Below are 19,939 nucleotides of genomic sequence, written 5' to 3'. Positions count from 1 at the left end.
ATCATCGACCTGGCACTTGTCCCACCCCTACACGGCCCAGTGGATACTTCTCAGCCCTCTGGGCTTGGACACCGCTTTTTTTTCCGTGGCTCCAGACTCGCTCCAACTTCTCCCCCCTGTGCACCAGCATCTGCAGCTCTGCCTTGGCCCACTCTGTTTCTTTTGTCTGGAATGCCCTTCCCACCCCTTCTTCTGTCTGCTAAGCACTTGCTCCGGCTTCACTACTCAGCTCAAATATTCCCCTCTCCCAGGAACTCTTCCCTGGGCTTCCAGGCTTGTTCAACGTTCTCCTGTGGAATATCTGGCCCCCACCCACGCCCCCATGACAAGTGCTATCTCTATCAACACAGAGAGGACACCAGGTTGTCATTGGCTGTCTCTTCCATCAGACTGGGAGGCCCTCCAGAGCAAGAATCAGGGACCCAGTAATGATCTGGCCCTTTCCCGGCCCTGGCAGCTCCCAGCTGGCTTGTGGAACTAAGATAAGGAGATAGAGGTGGCACGTGCAGGATAGGGGAACAGTGCATTACCTGAACTGGATACTTAGAGCTCCACACCAGCCACCAGTGGGACCAGGAGGTGGGGTGGGGGGACAGCAGCCTGTGAGATCCCCTGAGCCTCCCTAAGTGCTCACACTAGCCCCTGGACACCGACAGGGCTGGGAAAATGTACTGTCTTGTGCCTCTGAGAAGGAGAGAAAAGACTGAGCCAGCTCAGGTGACCTTGAGGGAATTGCAGGGCTGACCAGGGGCCCTGCCCCCAATGAGGGCAGCCAAGTAGAGTCAGGAGAAGCTTCTGGGCCTGGGAGTCTGGGATGACGGGGGGAGGGTGGGAAAGGTCAGGGACCCTGGTCTCCAGTCTCTCCCATGGTTTCCCCCAAGTCCTTCCCACTGCATATCTGGTTAGGTTCTCTCAGGCTGGAAAGCTGGCTCAGGACTCCTCAGCTCACCCCAGCTTTGTCTGTCACAAGCTGAGTGCCTGCCTCAGTGTCACTTGGGCACCCCAGCCCGGAGCGGTGCAGCATGCAGATATTGAAGGGGTCTCACATGCGTTAAGCTCCTACTCTGCGCCTGGCACTGCTCTAAGCACATACCTTCATTATTCCAACCACTCCGTTCCGAAGAAGGCATCATCCTCACGTCACACACTGAGGCACAGAGAGGCTGGGTGGCTTGCCCAGTGTCAACAGCCAATAAGTGGCAGAGCCAGGAAGGTCTGTATTCTTTTTCAGGCCTCAGAACCTTCACCTACTCTGAGAAAACCATGCGTGCCACATGCCTCGAAGAATGTTGGGATTGGGAGTGGGGAACAGCAGCAGCTCTGAGCAGTTAACATCGCCCCAGGGGGCATGTGGGTTAGTCACGGGGATCTCACACCTGGGGAGCAGCCCTTAAACCTCCTTCGGCTATTGAAAAACTGCAATCAGAGTTCTAACCAGGTTTTGAGGGTTCCCAGGAGTCTGTGGAGTGAAAAAATTGACTAATGAAGAAATGGATGGTCTCTTCAATAAGTGGTGCTGGGAAAACTGGACAGCTACATGTAAAAGAATGAAATTAGAACACTTCCTAACACCATACACAAAAATAAACTCAAAATGGATTAGAGACCTAAATGTAAGACCAGACGCTATAAAACTCTTAGAGGAAAACATAGGAAGAACACTCTTTGACATAAATCACAGCAAGATCTTTTTTGACCCACCTCCTAGAGTAACGGAAATAAAAACAAAAATAAACAAATGGGACCTAATGAAACTTAAAAGCTTTTGCAAAGCAAAGGAAACTATAAACGAGACGAAAAGGCAACCCTCAGAATGGGAGAAAATATTTGCAAATGTATCATCAAAGGATTGCTCTCCAAAATATATAAACAGCTCATGCAGCTCAATATTAAAAAAACAAACAACCCAATCCAAAAATGGGCAGAAGACCTAAATAGACATTTGTCCAAAGAAGACATACAGATGGCCGAGAAGCACATGAAAAGCTGCTCAACATCACTAATTATTAGAGAAATGCAAAACTGCAATGAGGTATCACCGCACACTGGTTAGAATGGGCATCATCAGAAAATCTACAAACAGCAAATGCTGGAGAGGGTGTGGAGAAAAGGGAACCCTCTTGCACTGTTGGTGGGAATGTCAATTGATACAGCCACTATGGAGAACGCCTGTGCTCCGCAACGGGAGAGGCCACAACAGTGAGAGGCCCGTGTACCACAAAAAAAAAAAAAAAAAAACAAAACAAAAAAAAAAAACTGAAAATAGCATTACCATATGACCCAGCAATCCCACTACTGGGCATATACCCAGAGAAAAACATAATTCAAAAAGACACATGTACCCCCAATGTTCATTGCAGCACTATTTACAATAGCCCGGTCATGGAAACAACCTAAATGCCCATCAACAGACGAATGGATAAAGAAGATGTGGTACATATATACAATGGAATATTACTCAGCCATAAAAAGCAACGAAACTGGGTCATTTGTAGAGGTGTGGATGGACCTAGAGACTGTCATACAGAGTGAAGTAAGTCAGAAAGAGAAAAACAAATATCATATATTAACGCATATGTGTGGAATCTAGAAAAATGGTACAGATGAACCCGTTTGCAAGGCAGAAATAGAGACCCAGGTGTAGAGAACAAACATATGGACACCAAGGGGGGAAGCTGGGGTGGGGAAGGTGGTGGGATGAATTGGGAGATTGGGATTGACATATATACACTAATATGTATAAAAATAGATAACTAATAAGAAACTGCTGTATTAAAATAAAAATAAAAATAAATAAAAAAAGAAATGTATGGACCCTGGCCTGGAACCTTTTCAGAAACTGTCCCGAGCCTTGCCCCAGGCTGCTTCTGGTCTCCCAAGGTGGGCAGACATATACCAGTCCCCACTCAGCCACTTCTGCCCGTGTGGCCTCGGGCAAGTGCTTCTGTCCCCTGTATGCCATTGCTGAACAGGGATGCTCCCTCCTGAAATGATGCGGGCAAGCTCCTAGCAGGCACCTATGCCCAGAAGTCTCCCCTTCCCAGATGTGGGTGGTGGGGAGATGCACATCTCCAGCTGTCAGCGAACGTGCACACATTTATGCGCAAATGCAAGGCCTCTCCTTCCAGGCAAGGAGGGCTCCAGGGACCTGCTCCCACATTAGCCAATGCCGAGCATGGGATGCTCTGGCCTGGCCACTCACAGCGGGGAGAACAGTGAACCCTCCCTGTCCTCCGCCTCCCACTCCCTTCGCAGTAAGCCCAGCCTCAGCCGGGAGGTGGGGAGACATGCGGACTCAAGTCCGCCTGACTGTGCCTTCCTCATCCCAGCCTTAACAAACCAGCTGCCTCCTTCTCCAGCCAGGGAGTCTCAGAAGTCTTCCACAGCCACTCCACCTCAGCAGATTTCCAGCCCCTCAGGAGGGAGCAGGGCAGAGACACCCACCCAGGAGCCAGACCCAGGGTTCTTGTTTGGCCATGACACCTGGGGCAGGACGTAGTCCCTTGGGCAGCCTCAATTTCCCTTACATACAGTGGGGTAACTGAGCCTTTGATCAGCTAGGCAATGCCAGGCTCCAGCTCAGAAGAATCTGGATAACAGGCTGGGTGGGATTCACGTCTCTTCCTGCTGCCTGGACTCCCCAGCCAGGCCCCCACCCACACCTGCCCCTCTGACCCAGCTGGCTATATCTGGGCCCAAACATTAGAATAGTCAAGGCCACACACTAGGGTGGGGCAGCTTCAGGAACCAGCCTTGTAGGTTCCTCAACTTCAGGAACCCTTCCTGCTCCTGCAGCCCCCGAATCAAAGGAAACACAGAGTCAACAGCCCTGACCTATCAGGAAATAGTCTTTATTACAAAAATCTGCATGTAAACAAATAGCCACTGCACTGAACAGCCTCCCTCCAGGGCATGCACACCACGGGTGTAGAGAAAGGCAGAGTCCTCTCCCCACTCATAGGCCTGCTCCACAGGCTGGGCTCAGGCTGCTTCGTGGGACGCACATGGGCCTGCACGGGCATCTCTGTGGGCCCAGCCCTTGACGCCCACTGGGAGCCACCTCCCTGGGCAGCACTGTCTCTCTGTCCATGACGATGAGGTGCGGGATACCCAGAGTCTGAGCCAGTCCTGGGGCACCTTGGGCGGTTGGCTGGGCCAGCCCACCAATCTGCCCATCTGTCTGCACAATACAGCGAGTGCCCCAGGGCCTAGAGCACGGAGAGGTCGTGGCAGGACTTGGACTTGGCACGCAAAGCCATCTTGCGGCTGTTTCGAGCGACGATGCGGCCCAGGAAGCGCTTCGCCTTCTTGCCAAGGCTCTCTCGCCGCCGAGTACCCGCTTGCCGACGTGCGTTGGCCTCTTTGCTGTCCCTGCGCAGGCGTATCTGGCGCACGACGCCCTCAAACAGCGCCTGGACATTGTGGTGCAGTGCAGCCGACGTCTCAATAAACTTGCAGTCGAAGACGACGGCACAGGCCCGGCCCTCTGGTGTGGGTGGGGACAGGCACACGTCAATAAACAAAGGGTGGGGGGGTGAGCAGCCCACTCAGACCCTGGCCACCCCATGGCAGCTATCACATCCCTGGGTCTTCCCCAGAAACACAACGACCCCAGCTCCTGTACAGAGGGGCCCAGGCATCACTGGGTCACCCAGTTGGCAGAGCGTGCCCACGTTTAAGGAGCTCACAAAGGCCCACAGAAGGAGACTCATTTATTGAAATAATTTGAAGTTTGATATTTAAATGGAAGTGCTGTAGTAGTCAACAAATGAAAACTTTGTTGAACAGCTTAGTGTTTTATGGCTTGATGTTATATCATGATGAACGATGGGTAGAATAGGGGGGACATCACCAAGTCACGGCTGGTTCCTCTGCAGGGCTCAGGTCTGGGGGCCACAGAGGATGATGCTGAGCCCAGGAGGCGGGTGCTCCCCAAGGGCAAGACTACGCTGAGACTGGCCCTGGCCTGGAATCCAGGCTCTGAACTCCTGGCCTGATTCCCTGCACTCTCCTCACCCCTCATATGCCAGGCCAGGGACAAAGAGGACAGAAAAGGAGGGCTCTGAGGTGGCCCAGCTCAGCGCCCAGCAGCCTTCACCTCCGCTAGCTCATTTGGTCCTTTCCCCAGCACTCAGGTCTTTGGGAGTCCTGTGGGAGGGCAGAAGCTCTCCCCTCTCTCCCTGAGTTTTCTTCCTAAACATTTTTAGCCACTGATGATCCCCAGGGACTCGAGCTGAGTCAAGACTGAGTGGACCACAGCCCAGCCAGGATCTCCCTCCCTTTCTGACCCACTCCCGCTCACCATCCAAGGAGACCTCACGAGAGCGCACCAGGTCACTCTTGTTGCCCACTAGGATGATGGGCACGTCGTCTGTCTGCCGCGCCCTCCGCAGCTGGACCCGAAGCTCTGAGGCCTTCTCAAAGCTGTCCTTGTCCGTCACTGAATACACGATGACGTACGCATCTCCCATGGCCATGCAGTGGCCAGGTAGCCAGCGGCCCCCATCCTAGGGAATACAGATACATATTTACCCAATAGTCCTCACACCCCAGCTACAAGGCTGTCACTCCCGGCAGGTCCCTACCCCCAGCTCACCCCTCCCACCCTGCCCTGGTCTCAGCCTGCATCTTACCTGCTCCCAAATGTCATAGACCATGAGCGCTGCCTCTTCTCCATCCACCAGGATGGAGCGATCATACGTGTGCCCTAGGCAGGAGACCAGTAATCAGGTTACCTGCTGGCTGCCAAGAGCCCCCCTCCTCCAATACACCAGGTTTCCTGTTCTGGCCACACCCTTCAACTCCTCCCCAGAGCCCTCCTAACCTTCTCCTCCACTGATGGCTGCTATGTAGCAACAGAAGTGACAGGGCTGAGATATGGGGGGTTGGAGGGCACCGTGTGCCTGGCCCCCACCTAGGCACCCCTTCCCCAAGCTAGCAATGTCCTGGGTAGCCACTCCTGTGCTCCCTGCCCTCCTGTTGCCTGAGACCCAGGGTGGTTCTGACCACAGTGGCCTGAGTTAGAACAGACATCCCCTGGGGACCTTGGTTACCTAGGACTCCTCTCCTAGAAACTCCCTCTGGCTGGGTTCTTGCCAGTGCTGGCAGGGAGGGATATCCTGTCCCCAGACTACAGAGTAATTAACCGTATGCCCTGGGCCTTCTACTCTAAGCACTTCTTTCCCTACTAAGGGCTGGGGTACCTTCTCCCTTAGTTTCCCCATCTGTGAAAGGGGTAGGTAGAGGCAGATTCTCAAAGTGCCTTCAGAATCCCTTTGTTATCTGCTGCTTTTAATGCTGGTGCCCAGTCCTGTAGCTCCCAGTCCTAACCCTGTGCTCGCCCCTCCCTTGAACAGTCCCTCCCAGCCCCTCACCTGCGGCCTCTGCTTCAGGCCCGTCCTCTATACCACCGAAGATGCGCGCCAGAGCACTCTTGCCGACGCCAGGCGCCCCCAGCAGCAGCACCTTGTAAACGCTCTCGTCTGAATCGCTGCCTCCTGAGCTGAGCGAGTCGGAGGAGCCCTGGGGCCAGTCCAGCCTCGGACCCTGGGCCCCAGTCCCGGCTTCGGCCGTTGTCAGAGCTCCCGGAGCCAGCGCCGCCTGCAGGTCGCGCTCGTCCACAGGCATGCTCCGGCGGTGCAGCGGGGGCGCCGGGCCCCAGGGTGTGCTGCCCCGACGGCGCTCGCGCTCGCGGCCCCCACCGCGGCTCCCGCCCGCTCCGCTGCCGCCGCCGTTCAGAGTCATCGCGTCGGACGCCGTCTGGGGAACGGGAATCCAGATGGCCGCGTGAGCCGCGGTGGAGATGGAGTGGGAAGCTGGACCCGGTACGCGCCTGCCCGACCACGGGTCGAGAAAGATGCTCGGGGCCCTGGACATGCCGCAGAAGGTCCTTGCGCCCTGACTTGTGACCCATCCTCCTGACTCGTTCATCCCAGACGGTGAGACCACCCCCACCCCGCTCTGCCAGGACACTCACCCGCTCACACACGGACACGGTCAGGACTAGGTAGGTCCCGGGCTCGGATACAATCCACTCGCAGACCCAGGCTCGGACACTCGACGCTGTCGCAGCCGCTGCCTTCTCGGTCCGCACTGGGTCCGGGCTCCAGAGCCGCCTATTTAAGCCTCTGCCCGCCCCCGCCGCCACCCCCGCGCTCGCCCCGGGCTGCGCTGTCCGGGGGCTGACGTGTCCGTCCCCATCTCCCGAGGGGGATCCCCCGCCCTCCTCCTAGGACCTCACACCCACCCAGCCCCCGCCTCACCCGCCAGGGCGGGGCGGGGGCTGGCTCCTCAGACAACAGCCCGGTCTGAGAGAGAGAGAGAGAGAGAGAGAGAGAGAAAGAGAGAGAGAGAGAGAGAGTGTGCGTGTGTGTGTGTGTGTGTGTGTGTGTGTGTGTGTGTGGCGGGGGGGGGGCGAGGGCGGGGGGAGGGGAGGCAGGTAAGGAGGGAAAAGGGGGAAGGAAAGGGAGCACGTGAATGGTGCGGAGGAGGGCGATGGAGGTGGAGGGTGCCACCACGGGTGGGGGCCAGGGGGAAAGCCCCGACCAGCCAAGTGCGCCAAGTCCCCACTAGGGAAGAATTGAGGTCTGGCCCTTTAAAAGTGATTTCTCTTTTCCCTCTCTCCCAGTCCTGGCCTGTCGCCCAAGCAAGCAGACCAGTTACAGGTCGGACAGACTTCACCCTTCACTGCCCATGTCACCCATTCCCCACCTGCTGGTATCTGAGCTAGAATTTAGGGGCCCTAAATCCAGGCTTCTAGCCTCAGCACCAGGTCCTTCCCACTCTCATCCCTGCGCTTGGCAGTTGAAGATTCCACCTGATGAGCCTGCCCTTCAGGATGAGGGTTAGTGACATCTGAGCCCCTGGGGACCCTTGCAGAGCTGTTTGGGGGAGGGGGCAAGGAAGGGAGGCCCACTGGCAGTGTGGTGCAGGTAGAGGGGCAGCTTGAACCTTGGGGAGGGAATACAGGCCCAGAGAAGGAAAAGGATGAAGTCAGCACCACCTCCCCCTCAGCACACTCCAGGCAGCTGCCAGTAACTCTGCTAAAAATACCTGGCCCTGGTCATTCTGCTCCTGGCCTGGAGGTTGCCCAAAGTTGGGGAAATCCTGGCAGACAGGTGTCAATGCCAGCAGGAGCAGATAGGGGTGGGACTAGACCAGGGTCAGGCCCAGCTCCAGCCGCTCTAAGAGTCTGCAATGTCTCCTTCCTTCCCTTTAGTCTCAGACTGTGCCTGCAGTTCAGGGCACACACAGGGCCTGGAGGTTCAGACTCCCATTCAGAAGGGGCATAGTTGTAGAGTAGGGATGGGATCAGCGGGGTGGGGGTGGGTTAGCCAGCACTTGGTGCTACCACTACCCGGAGATCAGCCCCTCCTCAACCCAGGGAAGGCACTGGGGCACAGAGGGGAGATATCATGGGGAGGCTTGGGTTCTAGTCCTGAAGCTGTCTCCAGGCTCCTGGGTCTTGCCTCCCTCCCAGCCTCAGGGTGGCCAGCTGTAAACTGCCTTGCTCATGTTTGGGGTGTGTGGAGACTGGGAACAGGCACGCTGTGAGGTACTTTGTGACAGGGACCCGCTATTAGAGTGACGTATGATTGTGATGAGTGTGGTGGGGGTGGGGGGCACCCATTCAGGGCTCAGGTGACATCACGGAGGGATGGATCCTAGTGGGCTGCTGTAGGTTGTCATGGAGACCTGGGTCAGGTCTCTCTGACTGCTGCATCAGTTTCCTTGGCAACATCTGAGAGGGCCTTGGAATGAGGAGGGCCTGGCTAGGTAAGTGTTAGAGGGTTCATGCAGGCCCCTCTGCTACTTGAGGTCCTCAAAGTTAGGCAAGGCCTGGACTGAGGGGTGATCTATCTATTTGTGTTCTTCTCATGGCCTGGGGGGGTCTTGGAGGCCTGGGCAATCCCACGTTGGCTCTAGCTTCCTGGACGAGATCCAGAGGGAAGAGGGAGTCATGGGTTGAGCCTTCTGTCAAAGAACGAAAGTCTTGGGACTTCCCTGGCGGTCCAGTGGTTAAGACCTTGCGCTTCCTGTGCAGGGGGCACGGGTTCGATCCCAGACTGGGGAACTAAGATCCCACATGCCGTGTGGCACGGCCAAAAAATTAAGAAACAACAAAACAAAACAAAAGGAACGAAAGTCTTAAGCGCCAGCAAACTACTTCCCATCAGGAACGCTGCTGGGCTGCTTATGGCCCCTCCTAACCACCTTACACATGACCTTGCTGCTGACAAGAGCTCCTGGATGTCCAACAGAGGGTGGGTGTGGGGGGTAGCTGTGTTTCTTCCAAGCAGGGAGCCATGCAAGGAATTAGGGCTGGGTTTCCCCTCTGATAATCTAAGCTCTTGACCTCAGCAATGTTTCCTCATTGCCAAGGGAACTGCATCCACATTAGGCCACTCAGGCCCCAGGCATTCTGCAACAGGCCAGACCTACCACAAGCATCGGTATGGCCAGGGGCCCCGGGGAACCATACCAGGACATGACCTTGAAACACCCCCATTCCCAACTCCTGGTCCTCTCAGTTCTCTGGGCTGAGCTTGGCTGCCCAGAAGGAGCAAGCTGAGGCTTGAATACCCCTAGGATAGCCCAGCCTTCAAATCCCAGCTCTGCACCTTACTAGCTGTTTCATCTCTGCCCATTTCGCTTGGCTGAGCCTCAGTTCCCGCTTGTGTAGAACAGGGATAATGTCTTCATGGGGGTTGTTATAAGATATAAATAACACAAAATGCAGAGGTAAGGTGGTTGGCACATGTCTGGCCTGTAGTAATATCTCGATATGAACACTTTTATTATCACCCTTAGTTGAGGACAGTTTGAGTGAGTCCCTAGGCCCTCTCCTGCTTCTTCTTTCCTGCTCCTGCTCCATTCTCTCCAGAATGGTGGTCTGTCCAGGAGAGGGGCAGATGCAGAAACCTCTCCCCTCTCCCCCATACCCACCTATTCTCTGTGGGACCCCATGCCCTTCCCCTTCCCTCGGATAGCAAAATGCTGCAAAGGCAACTTGGCTGGATTTCAGTATTCCCAGCCCTCCTTACACCAGAGCTCCCACGCCCCAGTTCTTCGGTTAAGTCTCAATTCATTCATTCCACTGACCTGTACTAATACCTACAACTGTGTGCCAGGCCCTTGTGCTTTGGGAATGATGATGAGCAAAAATGGACATAGCTGGGCCTGTTTGTACATGTCATCTAATCTCTGGGTCAGTCTTACTCAGCTATGATTTGTTGTTCCCATTTTGTAGACATGGTAACCGAGGCCTGAGAAGTCACAGGCCAGAAACAGCACAGCCAGACACCCCTGGTGGAGGGTTTCAGGGACCTAAAACTTCACCCCACCCCTCCCACCCCCATGTTCTCAGACAGCAGCTGGGATTCCAGAAAGCTCCCCAGGCACTAGCCCAGGATTCACAAATGATGTCCCTGCAGGCAGCTGTGGGCCACGCACAGATGAGTCAAGACTGACAAGGGGACAATCTGATATGCCAGCTGGATATGAGCAGCTTGATGATCCTCGTCCACCGTGGCCTGGCTGCCAGGAGAGCCAGCTGAATGACTCAGTGACACCTGCCTCCCCCGTGACCTCCCACCCCCAGGTGAACACAGACACCACAAACACCTAGACACATCGGGCTGTCAGTGCCGAAGTACACACGTGGTAAAGCCTACAGCTGGGTATTGGTGGTTGGGGAGGCTCCCTGGGGCCTGCGGGGCCCTGGGTGGTCTCCTGCCTCTCTGGAGCACTAAGCTTCTTCATCTGTGGAAGTGGGAGGTACTCTGCCTGGAAGATCACCTGAAATGGTCCCAGATCCATTTTAAATCTCCAGAGCAGTCCTAAGCTATTGTGTCTCCCCACATCACACATGAAGAAACTGGGTGACATGGGTCGATGGCTTCACCCCTCTGAGCAGCCAGATCTTGGTCACTAGGTGGAGAAGCTACTCTCGCCTGGAAGTGGGGGTTGGAGGTGGGCGGAGGCCCCTCCGGCTAGGCAACAGCACCCCCTGCCAGCTGAGCAGTACCTGCTGAACAGCTGAGGTTCCTCTACTCCCTAACTGGAGGTCTTGGGGAGTCAGTGACTTATTCTAGAATCTTCTTTCCTCATCTGCAAAACAGAGATGATAAAGAATAGCAACTGCCACACAGGGCTGGCTTGAGGACTGACTGACTAGATAGTATATATAAAGCCTTCGGCCAATGCCCACTCTCAGGACAGGTCCAATATTGTCAGAAGGCCCCCAAGAACAGATTTGCCAAGTGGCCAGGGTCCCTGCTGAGGCCTCTGCCCACCAGGTGGGCAAGTCTTCTTAATATCCGCATTTTTCCTCAGAGAAGGAAATGCAGGCAGGGGATTGTGACATTATGACTCCTGACTGGCTGATCCGAGGTCTAAGCCCCACGGTCTAGCCTGGTGACCAACTGTGCTGGGCGAGGCAGAGGCCCCAGACATGAGCACCTGGGGTGACACACGTTTCCCGGGCTGCTGGTGGAGACAGTGCTTCAGGTGGCTTTCACCAGAGAAATCTGCTGGCACTGCCCTGACCAGGGGACCAAACTGAACATCACCAGCAGTGGGGACAAGGTGGCATCACACAGCTACTGGTGGATGCTAAGGGTACATACAACACTCCTGGGCAAGGTTCTCACTAGTCAACTCAAACCTGAACTCAACCAACTTCTAGCTTATAGGAAACACAGCAGACAAAACAACAAATCAGACTGTGGGACTTCTCCAGGACAACTCACCTGGGCTTTTCAAAATAGTCAGTGTCAAGAAAGATTAAAAGGTAGGGAGGCAGGGAGACAGTTCTAGAAGAGGCTAAAGAGAGATGACAACCAAATGCAATACATGAAACTTGACTGGAGCCTGACTTAAAAAACAACTATGAATGACATTTTGGGGAGAAATTCATACATGCCTGGATATTAGATATTAGTGTCAGAGAATTGTTCATTTAGGGGCCAAATAACAGTACTGTGGTTACAGGCTTATTCTTAGCAGACACAGGATGAAGTACGGAGAAGTGAAGGGTCATGTGTCTGCAGCTTACTTTCAAGTATATTTATATTCTACACACACATAAATAAAACCAAAGCTGCAACATGTTAACAACTGTTAAATCTAGGTGGTGGGTATACAAAAGTGTTCACTACATTATTCTTTCAATTTTTTGGCATACTTGCAACTTTTCCTAATCAAACCATTGGGAGAAATTTTAAAAATGAACCAAACCTCATCGACCCAGCCTGTATAGGCACTCACTACCACCCCTATCCAAACCCGGAGTGACCCCCACTGAGAAGAAAGACTCTCAGGCATGCTGGGAAATGAATATAAATTAAGTGTTTATTACAAAATGCAAAATGTTAGTTTCTTATTGTCAGTGTTTCAAGAAAACAAGGCCATGAGCCCTGCGTGGGGCTGGGAGCAAAAATTCAGGCTCAGGAGCGGGCTGATAGGCACTGGTTCACAACCTCCAGCAGGTGGGTGTTCTCTAGGGCGGCTGCCACCCGCTCTTTATCCGCAAGCTGCTTGTTCACTGGGTGGAAGGGAGAGAGTGGTGAAATATATTTATACCCCACCAACAAAGCCCTCCTGTCACCGCCTTCCCAGGATCCCAAACCTTGGTCAGACTACCCCAACCACCTGAGCCCACACCTACCCCACCTTCTGGTGACCCCTTCCCACCTGGCCACTCATGTCTGCTTCCTACACTATAAAGCCTGACAACCCTGGTCCTGTGTACTTAGGAGAGGGAGAGGGCAGGAGTGGGAGAACATGGTAAACACAGGAGACTCAAGTCAGGCCAGCTTAGCTCTAGGCTGCCACCTCCACTGGGGAGTCACCCACCTAATGCCAAACCCCCAACCCTCCCCCTAATGTTGCCCTACAGACCACCATGGTAAGTGGGGAGCCTCCGGGCTAATGCCTCAACACCAGCCCACACTTACCTGCATGCTCCGAGGCATGGGTCCCTGGTGTAATGTGCACGTCCAGCTGGGAGGGAGATAGGTGGGGCCTGAGCACTCACACACCTGTCTACCCCCTTTTCCCCTCTCCCCACTCACCACCTCCAGCTGATTCTTCTTCCTAATCATGCCTCTGGACTCCGGCCCTTCCATTACACCCCAAACCCACTCACAGCCATTCCATCTCTACCCAAAGGACTGGCCAATTGCTACTGACTTAAAGGCCCGCCTGCACCCCATCCCTGCTCCAAACTTATCTACAGCTCCCTACTGCCCTTCCTGCCACACTCCTCACTACTTTTCTGCACTTTCCAGCTTGGGTCTTTATTCTTATCCCATCCAATTGGAAAGCCTCCTCCCAGTTTCATCTCTGCTAGCTGGGATCCTTCCAGATCTCACTCTGATGTTCAAGTTCATGCTCTCCATGTCCTCCTCAGTAGCAGACACTCATGCCTGCCCCACCCCCAGGGCTCAGTTCCACCTTACCTTGAAACGCTGGGGAAGGGATCGCAGAAGCTTGACTTTGATGGACAGGCCAATAAGTGTGGCCATACTGCAGTGCGGGATGGTGGGTGTGAAGGCCACAGCCACTGTGCTCTCGGGGTCACTCACCTGGTTGGAGAGGTGGGATGTTAGGAGTCATGGCCCGTCCAGCCCATAGCCCCTCTTATTAGTTTGTTGCTTCAGGGAAGTCATCTAACCAGTATGGGTCTCAGTTTCCTCATCCATAAGATGGGCAGGCACACACACACACCCCGTTCCAAAGACCCCCTGACGAGTCCGTGAGCTGAGACAACGCCAGCCCCCTGGTGCAGAGCTGAGCCCTTCTGACTCTCCCGAACAAGTCGCTCCCCTGGACGCTGGGAGTGACTCACCTGAACCCGGACTTGCTCTACTACGTTCAATTCTTCTAGCGTCAGTGGATGTTCCGGGTCATTGATGGAGCGAATCAGATGTGGCAAGTGAAGGAAAGGGGACTCTGCGCCTCGGCCCACTCAGAACCCCCCTCTCCGGGATTGCCCGGCCCTACTACAGCTCCACCGACTACTGGACATCACTTCATCCCACCACCTCCCAGGCCCCCGCGAACCCGCCCGCGCCCGGCAGCGGCGGATATCGAAGATCTCGCGCGCGTCGATGCTGTCTGGAACCTGCTCGTCCTCCTCGCCCGCGGTCACTGGCCGCTCCCCAGAGCGCTCGTAGATGAGGGGGTTAGCGTTCTCCAGGAGGCCGCCCCCCATCCCGCCGCCGCCCACCATCGCGGGACTGCTGCCGGCAACTGTAGGCGGGCGCTTCCGCTCCTACGGTGCATTTCCGGGGAACGGGAAGGGGGCGTGGCGGGCGTGGCGACGGGGTAACGCGAGGGACACGCGGCCCTGCCGGTATGCAGCCTGCGGTTTGGATGGAGCGGTTGCCTCCGCGCGCTCTCCATGCGGATCCGAGAAAATGCCGAGCGCTCCAACAAAGACACAGAGAAGGGACCACGTGTGCGAACCGGGAGGGTGCTTGACGGGGCAGACCAATGCTGGGGCACTAAAGACCCGTCTTGAGATTGAGCCAGGCGTACCGTCAGGCATCACTTCCTCTGAGAGGCCTGCCCCTTAGGCTGGGCGGCCGCCCAGAGTTGCCTCTGTCCCGGCACGGTTCACTGCGTTTCGAAACTTCGCAGTGACGCACCTGCAGCCCCCGCTGCACCTTGGGCCTGGGGGTGCTCTCCCGGTTCCCAGCGTGCGGCCCTGAAGACGTTCTTCAAATGTTTGTCCAATGGATAAAGGACCGTGACCTCGATTTTGACGGGAGGTGGAGACAGGGAAAGACACGGGGTGGGGTTGAGGGTGTCCTTAAGATGAGTGGCAAAATCAGGTGTGCATTTCAAAAGGCGGGCCTTTGCCGAGTAGGAAGGAGGGCCCACAGAGACCCTCAGACCAGGGACAATAGGGGGATGAAGGCGGACCCAAGAAATCGATTCCCGAAAGCAAGGAGGAGTTTTTGGAATGAAGGGCCGTCACACTTCCCTGCCTTTACTCGGGCGGTTCCTTTCACTCTGAACGAAGGTCGTTTTCATTTTTCTGTCTATGGGAATCCTGATCGTGCATCTCCTCCAGGAAGCTCTCCTGGTTTCCCCAGTCACAGCTTATTGCTCCCTCTCTCTCCCCCTCGGAACACACTTGTCGGGCCTGTGACTATAAGGACACTGAACGCAGTTTTGTGGAGAGGGTTCTTGGTATTGCGGAGGGGCTGCAGAAGCCTCAAGGTCCCTGCGGAGGAGGCCCAAGAGGACAGAGGGGAAGCGGCTGTGCTAGCCTCTACCTGCCACTGGCCTTTACCTGTTCTGTCCCGCTTTCCTGCCAAACCCATCTTTCCCCGCCTACTCCCTTCCCAGTCCAAAGTCCAGGCCTGGGCGAGGCACTCAATCGTCGTCGACGGCTGGATGCGTGCCTGCGCAGCCTCTTGGTGAAAAGCAGCATGTCCGTCGGTAGTGCAAAATAGACCTGTGAGCCCACGATGCAGCTGGACCGACTTCGCGAGCGGCTGAGAGCCGTGGCCTTCGGGGCCCTGCTTCTTCTTGTCCCGGGCCAGGGTGAGGCTCCGACGCGGGGCGGCAGGGACCGGGGTAGGACTTGCCAAATTCTGTAGAGGCAGGACCTGAGGCTGCGGGAGGAAAGGCGTCCGGGAGGTGGGAGCCGGCGGAGAGTTCCAGCACCAGAACCGTGTGAGGGATACGATGCATCTCTGCGCCCCCTGAGGCGCAGAGAGAGTCTGGGCTGCCCCAAGTCGCACTACCCCAAGGTGCAAGCAGGCCCTAGGGGCTCTGAGCAGCACCGGGCGGGCTGGGGAGTTATTTGGGACATTTCCCTGAGGGTGTTTGTGGTGGAGCTGGTGCTGACGGGAGTAATAACAACAATAATTATACCTTCCCGCCACCATTTGGCTCTGAGTGTTTCGCCCTTGGCCAGAGGGGTGTCCTGACACCCACTGAGCCCCTCTCCACAGGAGCCCTGGGCAAGGTTACTGGCTCAGCCTACAGAAGCCCCCATCCCTCCGCCACCACATCCTACTATCAGACAGACTTCCACGTGCTTCTCTTCACCCCGTGCACCCACCCCGAGTGAGGGCAGGTCTTGACCTCCAGGGCAAAGGTGATCTCTCTTTGTGCCAGCCCTTATTGGTAGCCTTTGTAGCTTACGCTATGTGGGCACGTGACCTGGGCACAGCTCCAGCTCCTGTGCCCCCTCTTTTTTTTGTGGTACGCGGGCCTCTCACTGTTGTGGTCTCTCCCATTGCGGAGCACAGGCTCCGGACGCGCAGGCTCAGCGGCCATGGCTCACGGGCCCAGCCGCTCCGCGGCATGTGGGATCTTCCCGGACCGGGGCACGAACCCGTGTTCCCTGCATCGGCAGGCGGACTCTCAACCACTGCGCCACCAGGGAAGCCCCCTCTCTTTTTTTAAAAAAAATTTTATTTATTTATTTGGCTGCGCCAGGTCTTAGTTGCAGCACGGATCTTCATTGCCTTGTGCAGGATCTTCCTTGCAGCATGCAGGATCTTTAGTTGCAGCACATGGGATCTTTTAGTTGCAGCATGTGGGATCTAGTTCCCTGACCAGGGATCGAACCCACACCCCCTGCATTGAGAGTGTGGAGTCTTAACCACTGGGCCACCAGGGAAGTCCCCTGTGCTCCTCTTGAAGGGTGTGATCCTCTAATCCAAACGAGCTCTGCCTGTGGGACCTGACTATCCTCTCCCTTCCCAGTCGAATCTGCCTGGGTAGCGTCCACACTCGTGACTACCCCGAGGCCCAACCCATCGTGCTTCTGCCCTTACCCCTTGCTCACCCGGCTCTAAGAGGTCACCGGAACCTTCCAGTGCCACGATCTGCGAGGCCTCGCTGATGCCTCTTTCTAAAAATGTTGCTATGTTGGATGGGACCCACTTTCAGAAAAGAAGAACCGGCAAGCACAGATGATGGGTCTGACCCTCTCCTGTCCCACCCAGTCCTATCTTATTGGCAGGGACCATCTTGGTCCCCAGGGCCTTCCACACACTAACCAGGAGTTTACCCAAGAATGGATGTGTGCATGCATCCTTGGTGTTCACCCAAATGGTCACGCATTGCCTCCCTTTTTGGTCCCTGGCTTTTCCACTTCCTCTCCACACACCCACATGGTAGAACTTATTCATACTCTTTAATGAAAGGGCTTCTCTTCAAGGAGGAAGCATCCTTGATATAACTAGCCTCTGATCAGGAACATTTTAGCAGGTTTTGTCTTTTGCTATAACAAACATCAAGCATTAAAGGTCGGTGGAGGCAGTGAATTACATGGGCAGACGTCACATCCCACAAAAGACTTACGTAGACAGCGTGTTCCTCTGGAGAAGGATGAGTCTTCTGACTTGGAAAGGCGTTGCTCAGTTGCCCTCTGTGGAGCATGTGAATAGCTGCTAACTCGGGCCTCACCCACACCAGGTGTCATCAGGCACATTCATCCACGTTAATCTAATGGGTATAGGGTAGTATAGTTCCATAAGGATGTTTTTTTGTTTTCTTTCTTTTTTTTTACTTTTTATTATGAAATCAGGCTCAAATCTGCCAAATTCTGCAGAATCAGAGCCTGAGCCTGCAGGAGGAAAGGCGCCAGGGAGGTGGGAGCCAGTGGAGATAACACCAGGGGAATTGGGAGCCTGACTGGATACCTCCCTGTGCCCTGAGGCACAGAGAGGGTCAGGACTGCCCGAGGTCACACAGCACCGCAGGGCTCGTCATCTGAGGTAGCGAGAATAATATAACAAACTCAATGTACCATGATCTACCTTCAACAGTTATCAAGACCTGGGCAACTTAGTTTTGTCTGGATTATCATCTCTCCTTTGCACCATTATCTGAAGCAAATCCCAGACATCATATCACCTGTAGTTTTTTTATCATGTCCTACTAAAAGAAGAAATATATATCTCTCATAATTTCTTAATGTAATCAAACATCTAGTCAAATATTCTTATTTCATATTATCTCATGATATTTATGACTTTTAAAACCATGATTTAAACAAGGTTCTTACTTTAAACATTAGTAGATGTGCTTTTTTTAATAACAGATTTGAGATATAATTCACATGGCATAACTTTTACCCATTTAAAATGGTTTTTAGTATATTCACAGAGTTTACCACATCAATTCCCCTTTCCCCAACATTTCTGTCTCTATGAATACACCAATTCTGGACGTATAAATGAAATAATCCAATATGTGGTCCTTTGTGACTGGCTTTTTTCACTTAGCGTATTTTCAAGGTTCATCCGTATTGTAGCATGTTCGGTACTTCTTTTTATTGCTGAATAATATTCCATTGTATAGATATGGTACATTTTATCAATCCATTTATCAGTTGATGGACATTTGGATTGTTTCCACTTTTTGGCTATTATAAATAATCCTGCTATGAACACTCATACGCAGGGTTTTTTGTGGACATATGTTTTCAGTTCGCTTGGGTTTATATCCAGGAGTGGGATTGCTGGGTCCTGTGGTAACTCTATGTTTAACCTTTTAAAAAAATTATGTATTTATTTATTTATTTATTTATTTATTTTTGGCTGTGTTGGGTCTTTGTTGCACGCGCGGGCTTTCTCTAGTTGTGGCGAACAGGGGCTACTCTTCGTTGCGGTGCAGTGGCTTCTCTTGTTGCGGAGCATGGGCTCTAGGCGCGCGGGCTTCAGTAGTTGTGGCATACGGGCTCAGTAGTTGTGGTGCACGGGCTTAGTTGCTCCGCGGCATGTGGGATCTTCCTGGACCAGTGCTCGAACCCATGTCCCCTGAGTTGGCAGGCGGATTCTTAACCACTGCGCCACCAGGGAAGTCCTGTGTTTAACCTTTTGAAAAACTGCCCGCGTGTTTTCTAAAGCACCTGCACCATTCTCCCTTCCCACCGGCAATATACAAAGGTTCCAGTTTTTCCATATCCTTTCCAACATTTATTATTATCTATCTTTTTGAAGTATTTCATGAGTCTCTTTCAATCTTTAGATTCCTCCTCTGCCTCTCTTTTATTTTTCTTGTAATTTTGTTGCTGTGTGGAAGAAACCAGCTTGTTCTGGAGAGTATCCCAGAGTTTGAGGGGTTTTTTGTTTTTGTTTTTCCTGAAGTATAGTTGATTTATAATGTTGTGTTAGTTTCAGGAGTACAGTAAAGTGGTTCAGTTATATATATTATATATTCAGAATGTTTTCCCTTATAGATTATTACAAGATATTGAGTACAGCTCCCTGTGCTATACAATAGGTCTTTTTTGGTTATTTTATATATAATGCTGTGTTTGTGTTAATCCCAAACTCCTAATTTATCCCTCCCCCCTTTGTCCCTTTGGTAACCATAAGTTTGTTTTCTATGTCTGTGAGTCACTGTTTTGTAAATAAGTTCATCTGTATCATTTTTTTTAGATTCCACATATAACAGAGTTTGGGTCTTGCTGATTACATCCCTAGGGTGTCTTTTAACTGTTTCTCTGTCCCCTGTATGCCTGTAAACTTGTATTTATATTCCAGAGGCTTGATCAGATTCAGATTTTAGGTTTTGCTTTGTTTTGTTTGGGGACAAGACTACTTCATATGTGGTACAGTGGACTTCCAACAGAAAACACACAATATCTGATTGTCTTGCTTTTTGTGACAAAATAAGTTGTTGACATCACAGTCAGATTTCAACGTGCATTTCTCTTAGCATGAGTATGGTGAACATCTCCTCATTTGTGTAAGAGCCGTTTACTGGTATTCCTTATTCTGTCTGAACATATTCTTTCACCGTTTCATATTCTTTCACCAAATATGCGTAGCTGGCATATTTCTTATTCATTTATAAAAATTCTTTATCTATTAAGAATATCAGCTCTGGGCTTCCCTGGTGGCGCAGTGGTTAAGAATCCGCCTGCCAATGCAGGGGACACGGGTTCGAGCCCTGGTCCGGGAAG

General features: G+C 53.3%; 3 protein-coding genes and 1 long non-coding RNA gene across 9 annotated transcripts in view; 2 read left to right on the top strand and 2 right to left on the bottom strand.

Moving 5' to 3' along the window:
* Positions 1-3,835: 3,835 nt before the first annotated feature.
* On the bottom strand, positions 3,836-7,186 carry RRAD (RRAD, Ras related glycolysis inhibitor and calcium channel regulator). 3 transcript variants are annotated; one of them, XM_055082541.1, is made up of 5 exons: positions 6,977-7,186; positions 6,375-6,759; positions 5,634-5,707; positions 5,331-5,507; positions 3,836-4,486 (listed from the first exon to the last, which is right to left on the bottom strand). In XM_055082541.1, the coding sequence occupies exons 2-5, from the start codon at positions 6,742-6,744 to the stop codon at positions 3,956-3,958; spliced, it is 1,152 nt and encodes a 383-aa protein (XP_054938516.1). In that variant the 5' UTR covers positions 6,745-6,759; positions 6,977-7,186; the 3' UTR covers positions 3,836-3,955. The 3 variants fall into 3 exon arrangements, with proteins under 3 accessions (XP_054938516.1, XP_023980856.1, XP_028340120.1); XM_024125088.3 differs by having other exon boundaries at positions 5,303-5,507; positions 6,977-7,175; XM_028484319.2 differs by having other exon boundaries at positions 5,303-5,507; positions 6,375-7,178.
* Positions 6,915-12,233, top strand: LOC114484916 (uncharacterized). 3 transcript variants are annotated; one of them, XR_003678278.2, is made up of 3 exons: positions 6,915-7,006; positions 7,628-7,843; positions 10,434-12,233. It is a non-coding gene; the product is annotated as an uncharacterized lncRNA (long non-coding RNA). The 3 variants fall into 3 exon arrangements; XR_003678280.2 differs by having other exon boundaries at positions 10,367-12,233; XR_003678279.2 differs by lacking the exon at positions 10,434-12,233 and adding an exon at positions 10,250-10,360.
* Positions 12,234-12,333: 100 nt separating this feature from the next.
* On the bottom strand, positions 12,334-14,287 carry CIAO2B (cytosolic iron-sulfur assembly component 2B). Its single transcript, XM_007125868.4, has 5 exons — positions 14,092-14,287; positions 13,850-13,929; positions 13,461-13,586; positions 12,957-13,002; positions 12,334-12,544 (listed from the first exon to the last, which is right to left on the bottom strand). Exons 1-5 carry the CDS (start codon positions 14,231-14,233, stop codon positions 12,447-12,449), a joined length of 492 nt encoding a protein of 163 aa, XP_007125930.1. The 5' UTR covers positions 14,234-14,287; the 3' UTR covers positions 12,334-12,446.
* Positions 14,288-15,440: 1,153 nt separating this feature from the next.
* Positions 15,441-19,939, top strand: part of CES2 (carboxylesterase 2) — an 8,649-nt gene continuing 4,150 nt past the window's right edge. For both annotated transcript variants that reach the window (XM_028484320.2, XM_028484321.2), the window contains exon 1: positions 15,441-15,555. In XM_028484320.2, the coding sequence (XP_028340121.1) occupies positions 15,480-15,555 (76 nt within the window). In that variant the 5' untranslated portion in view covers positions 15,441-15,479. The remainder of the gene's footprint in view (positions 15,556-19,939) is intronic.

The sequence above is a fragment of the Physeter macrocephalus genome, unplaced genomic scaffold, assembly GCF_002837175.3.
Source record: "Physeter macrocephalus isolate SW-GA unplaced genomic scaffold, ASM283717v5 random_177, whole genome shotgun sequence".
NCBI lineage: Eukaryota > Metazoa > Chordata > Mammalia > Artiodactyla > Physeteridae > Physeter > Physeter macrocephalus.
This window is presented reverse-complemented; position numbering and strand designations above follow the sequence as displayed.

Bases quoted from the DNA above. Each gene is read 5' to 3' on its own strand.
- RRAD (XM_055082541.1), bottom strand. From the start codon at position 6,744: ATGACTCTGAACGGCGGCGGCAGCGGAGCGGGCGGGAGCCGCGGTGGG. The intron at 5,708-6,374 runs GTGAGGGGCTGG...TCTCCTGCCTAG, and splicing joins GCCTGAAGCAGAGGCCGCAG to GGCACACGTATGATCGCTCC. The intron at 4,487-5,330 runs GTGCGCTCTCGT...CACCCACACCAG, and splicing joins TGGGCAACAAGAGTGACCTG to AGGGCCGGGCCTGTGCCGTC.
- CIAO2B (XM_007125868.4), bottom strand. From the start codon at position 14,233: ATGGTGGGCGGCGGCGGGATGGGGGGCGGCCTCCTGGAGAACGCTAAC. The intron at 13,930-14,091 runs ATATCCGCCGCT...TTCACTTGCCAC, and splicing joins CGACGCGCGCGAGATCTTCG to ATCTGATTCGCTCCATCAAT. The intron at 12,545-12,956 runs GTAAGTGTGGGC...CCTTCCACCCAG, and splicing joins CCATGCCTCGGAGCATGCAG to TGAACAAGCAGCTTGCGGAT.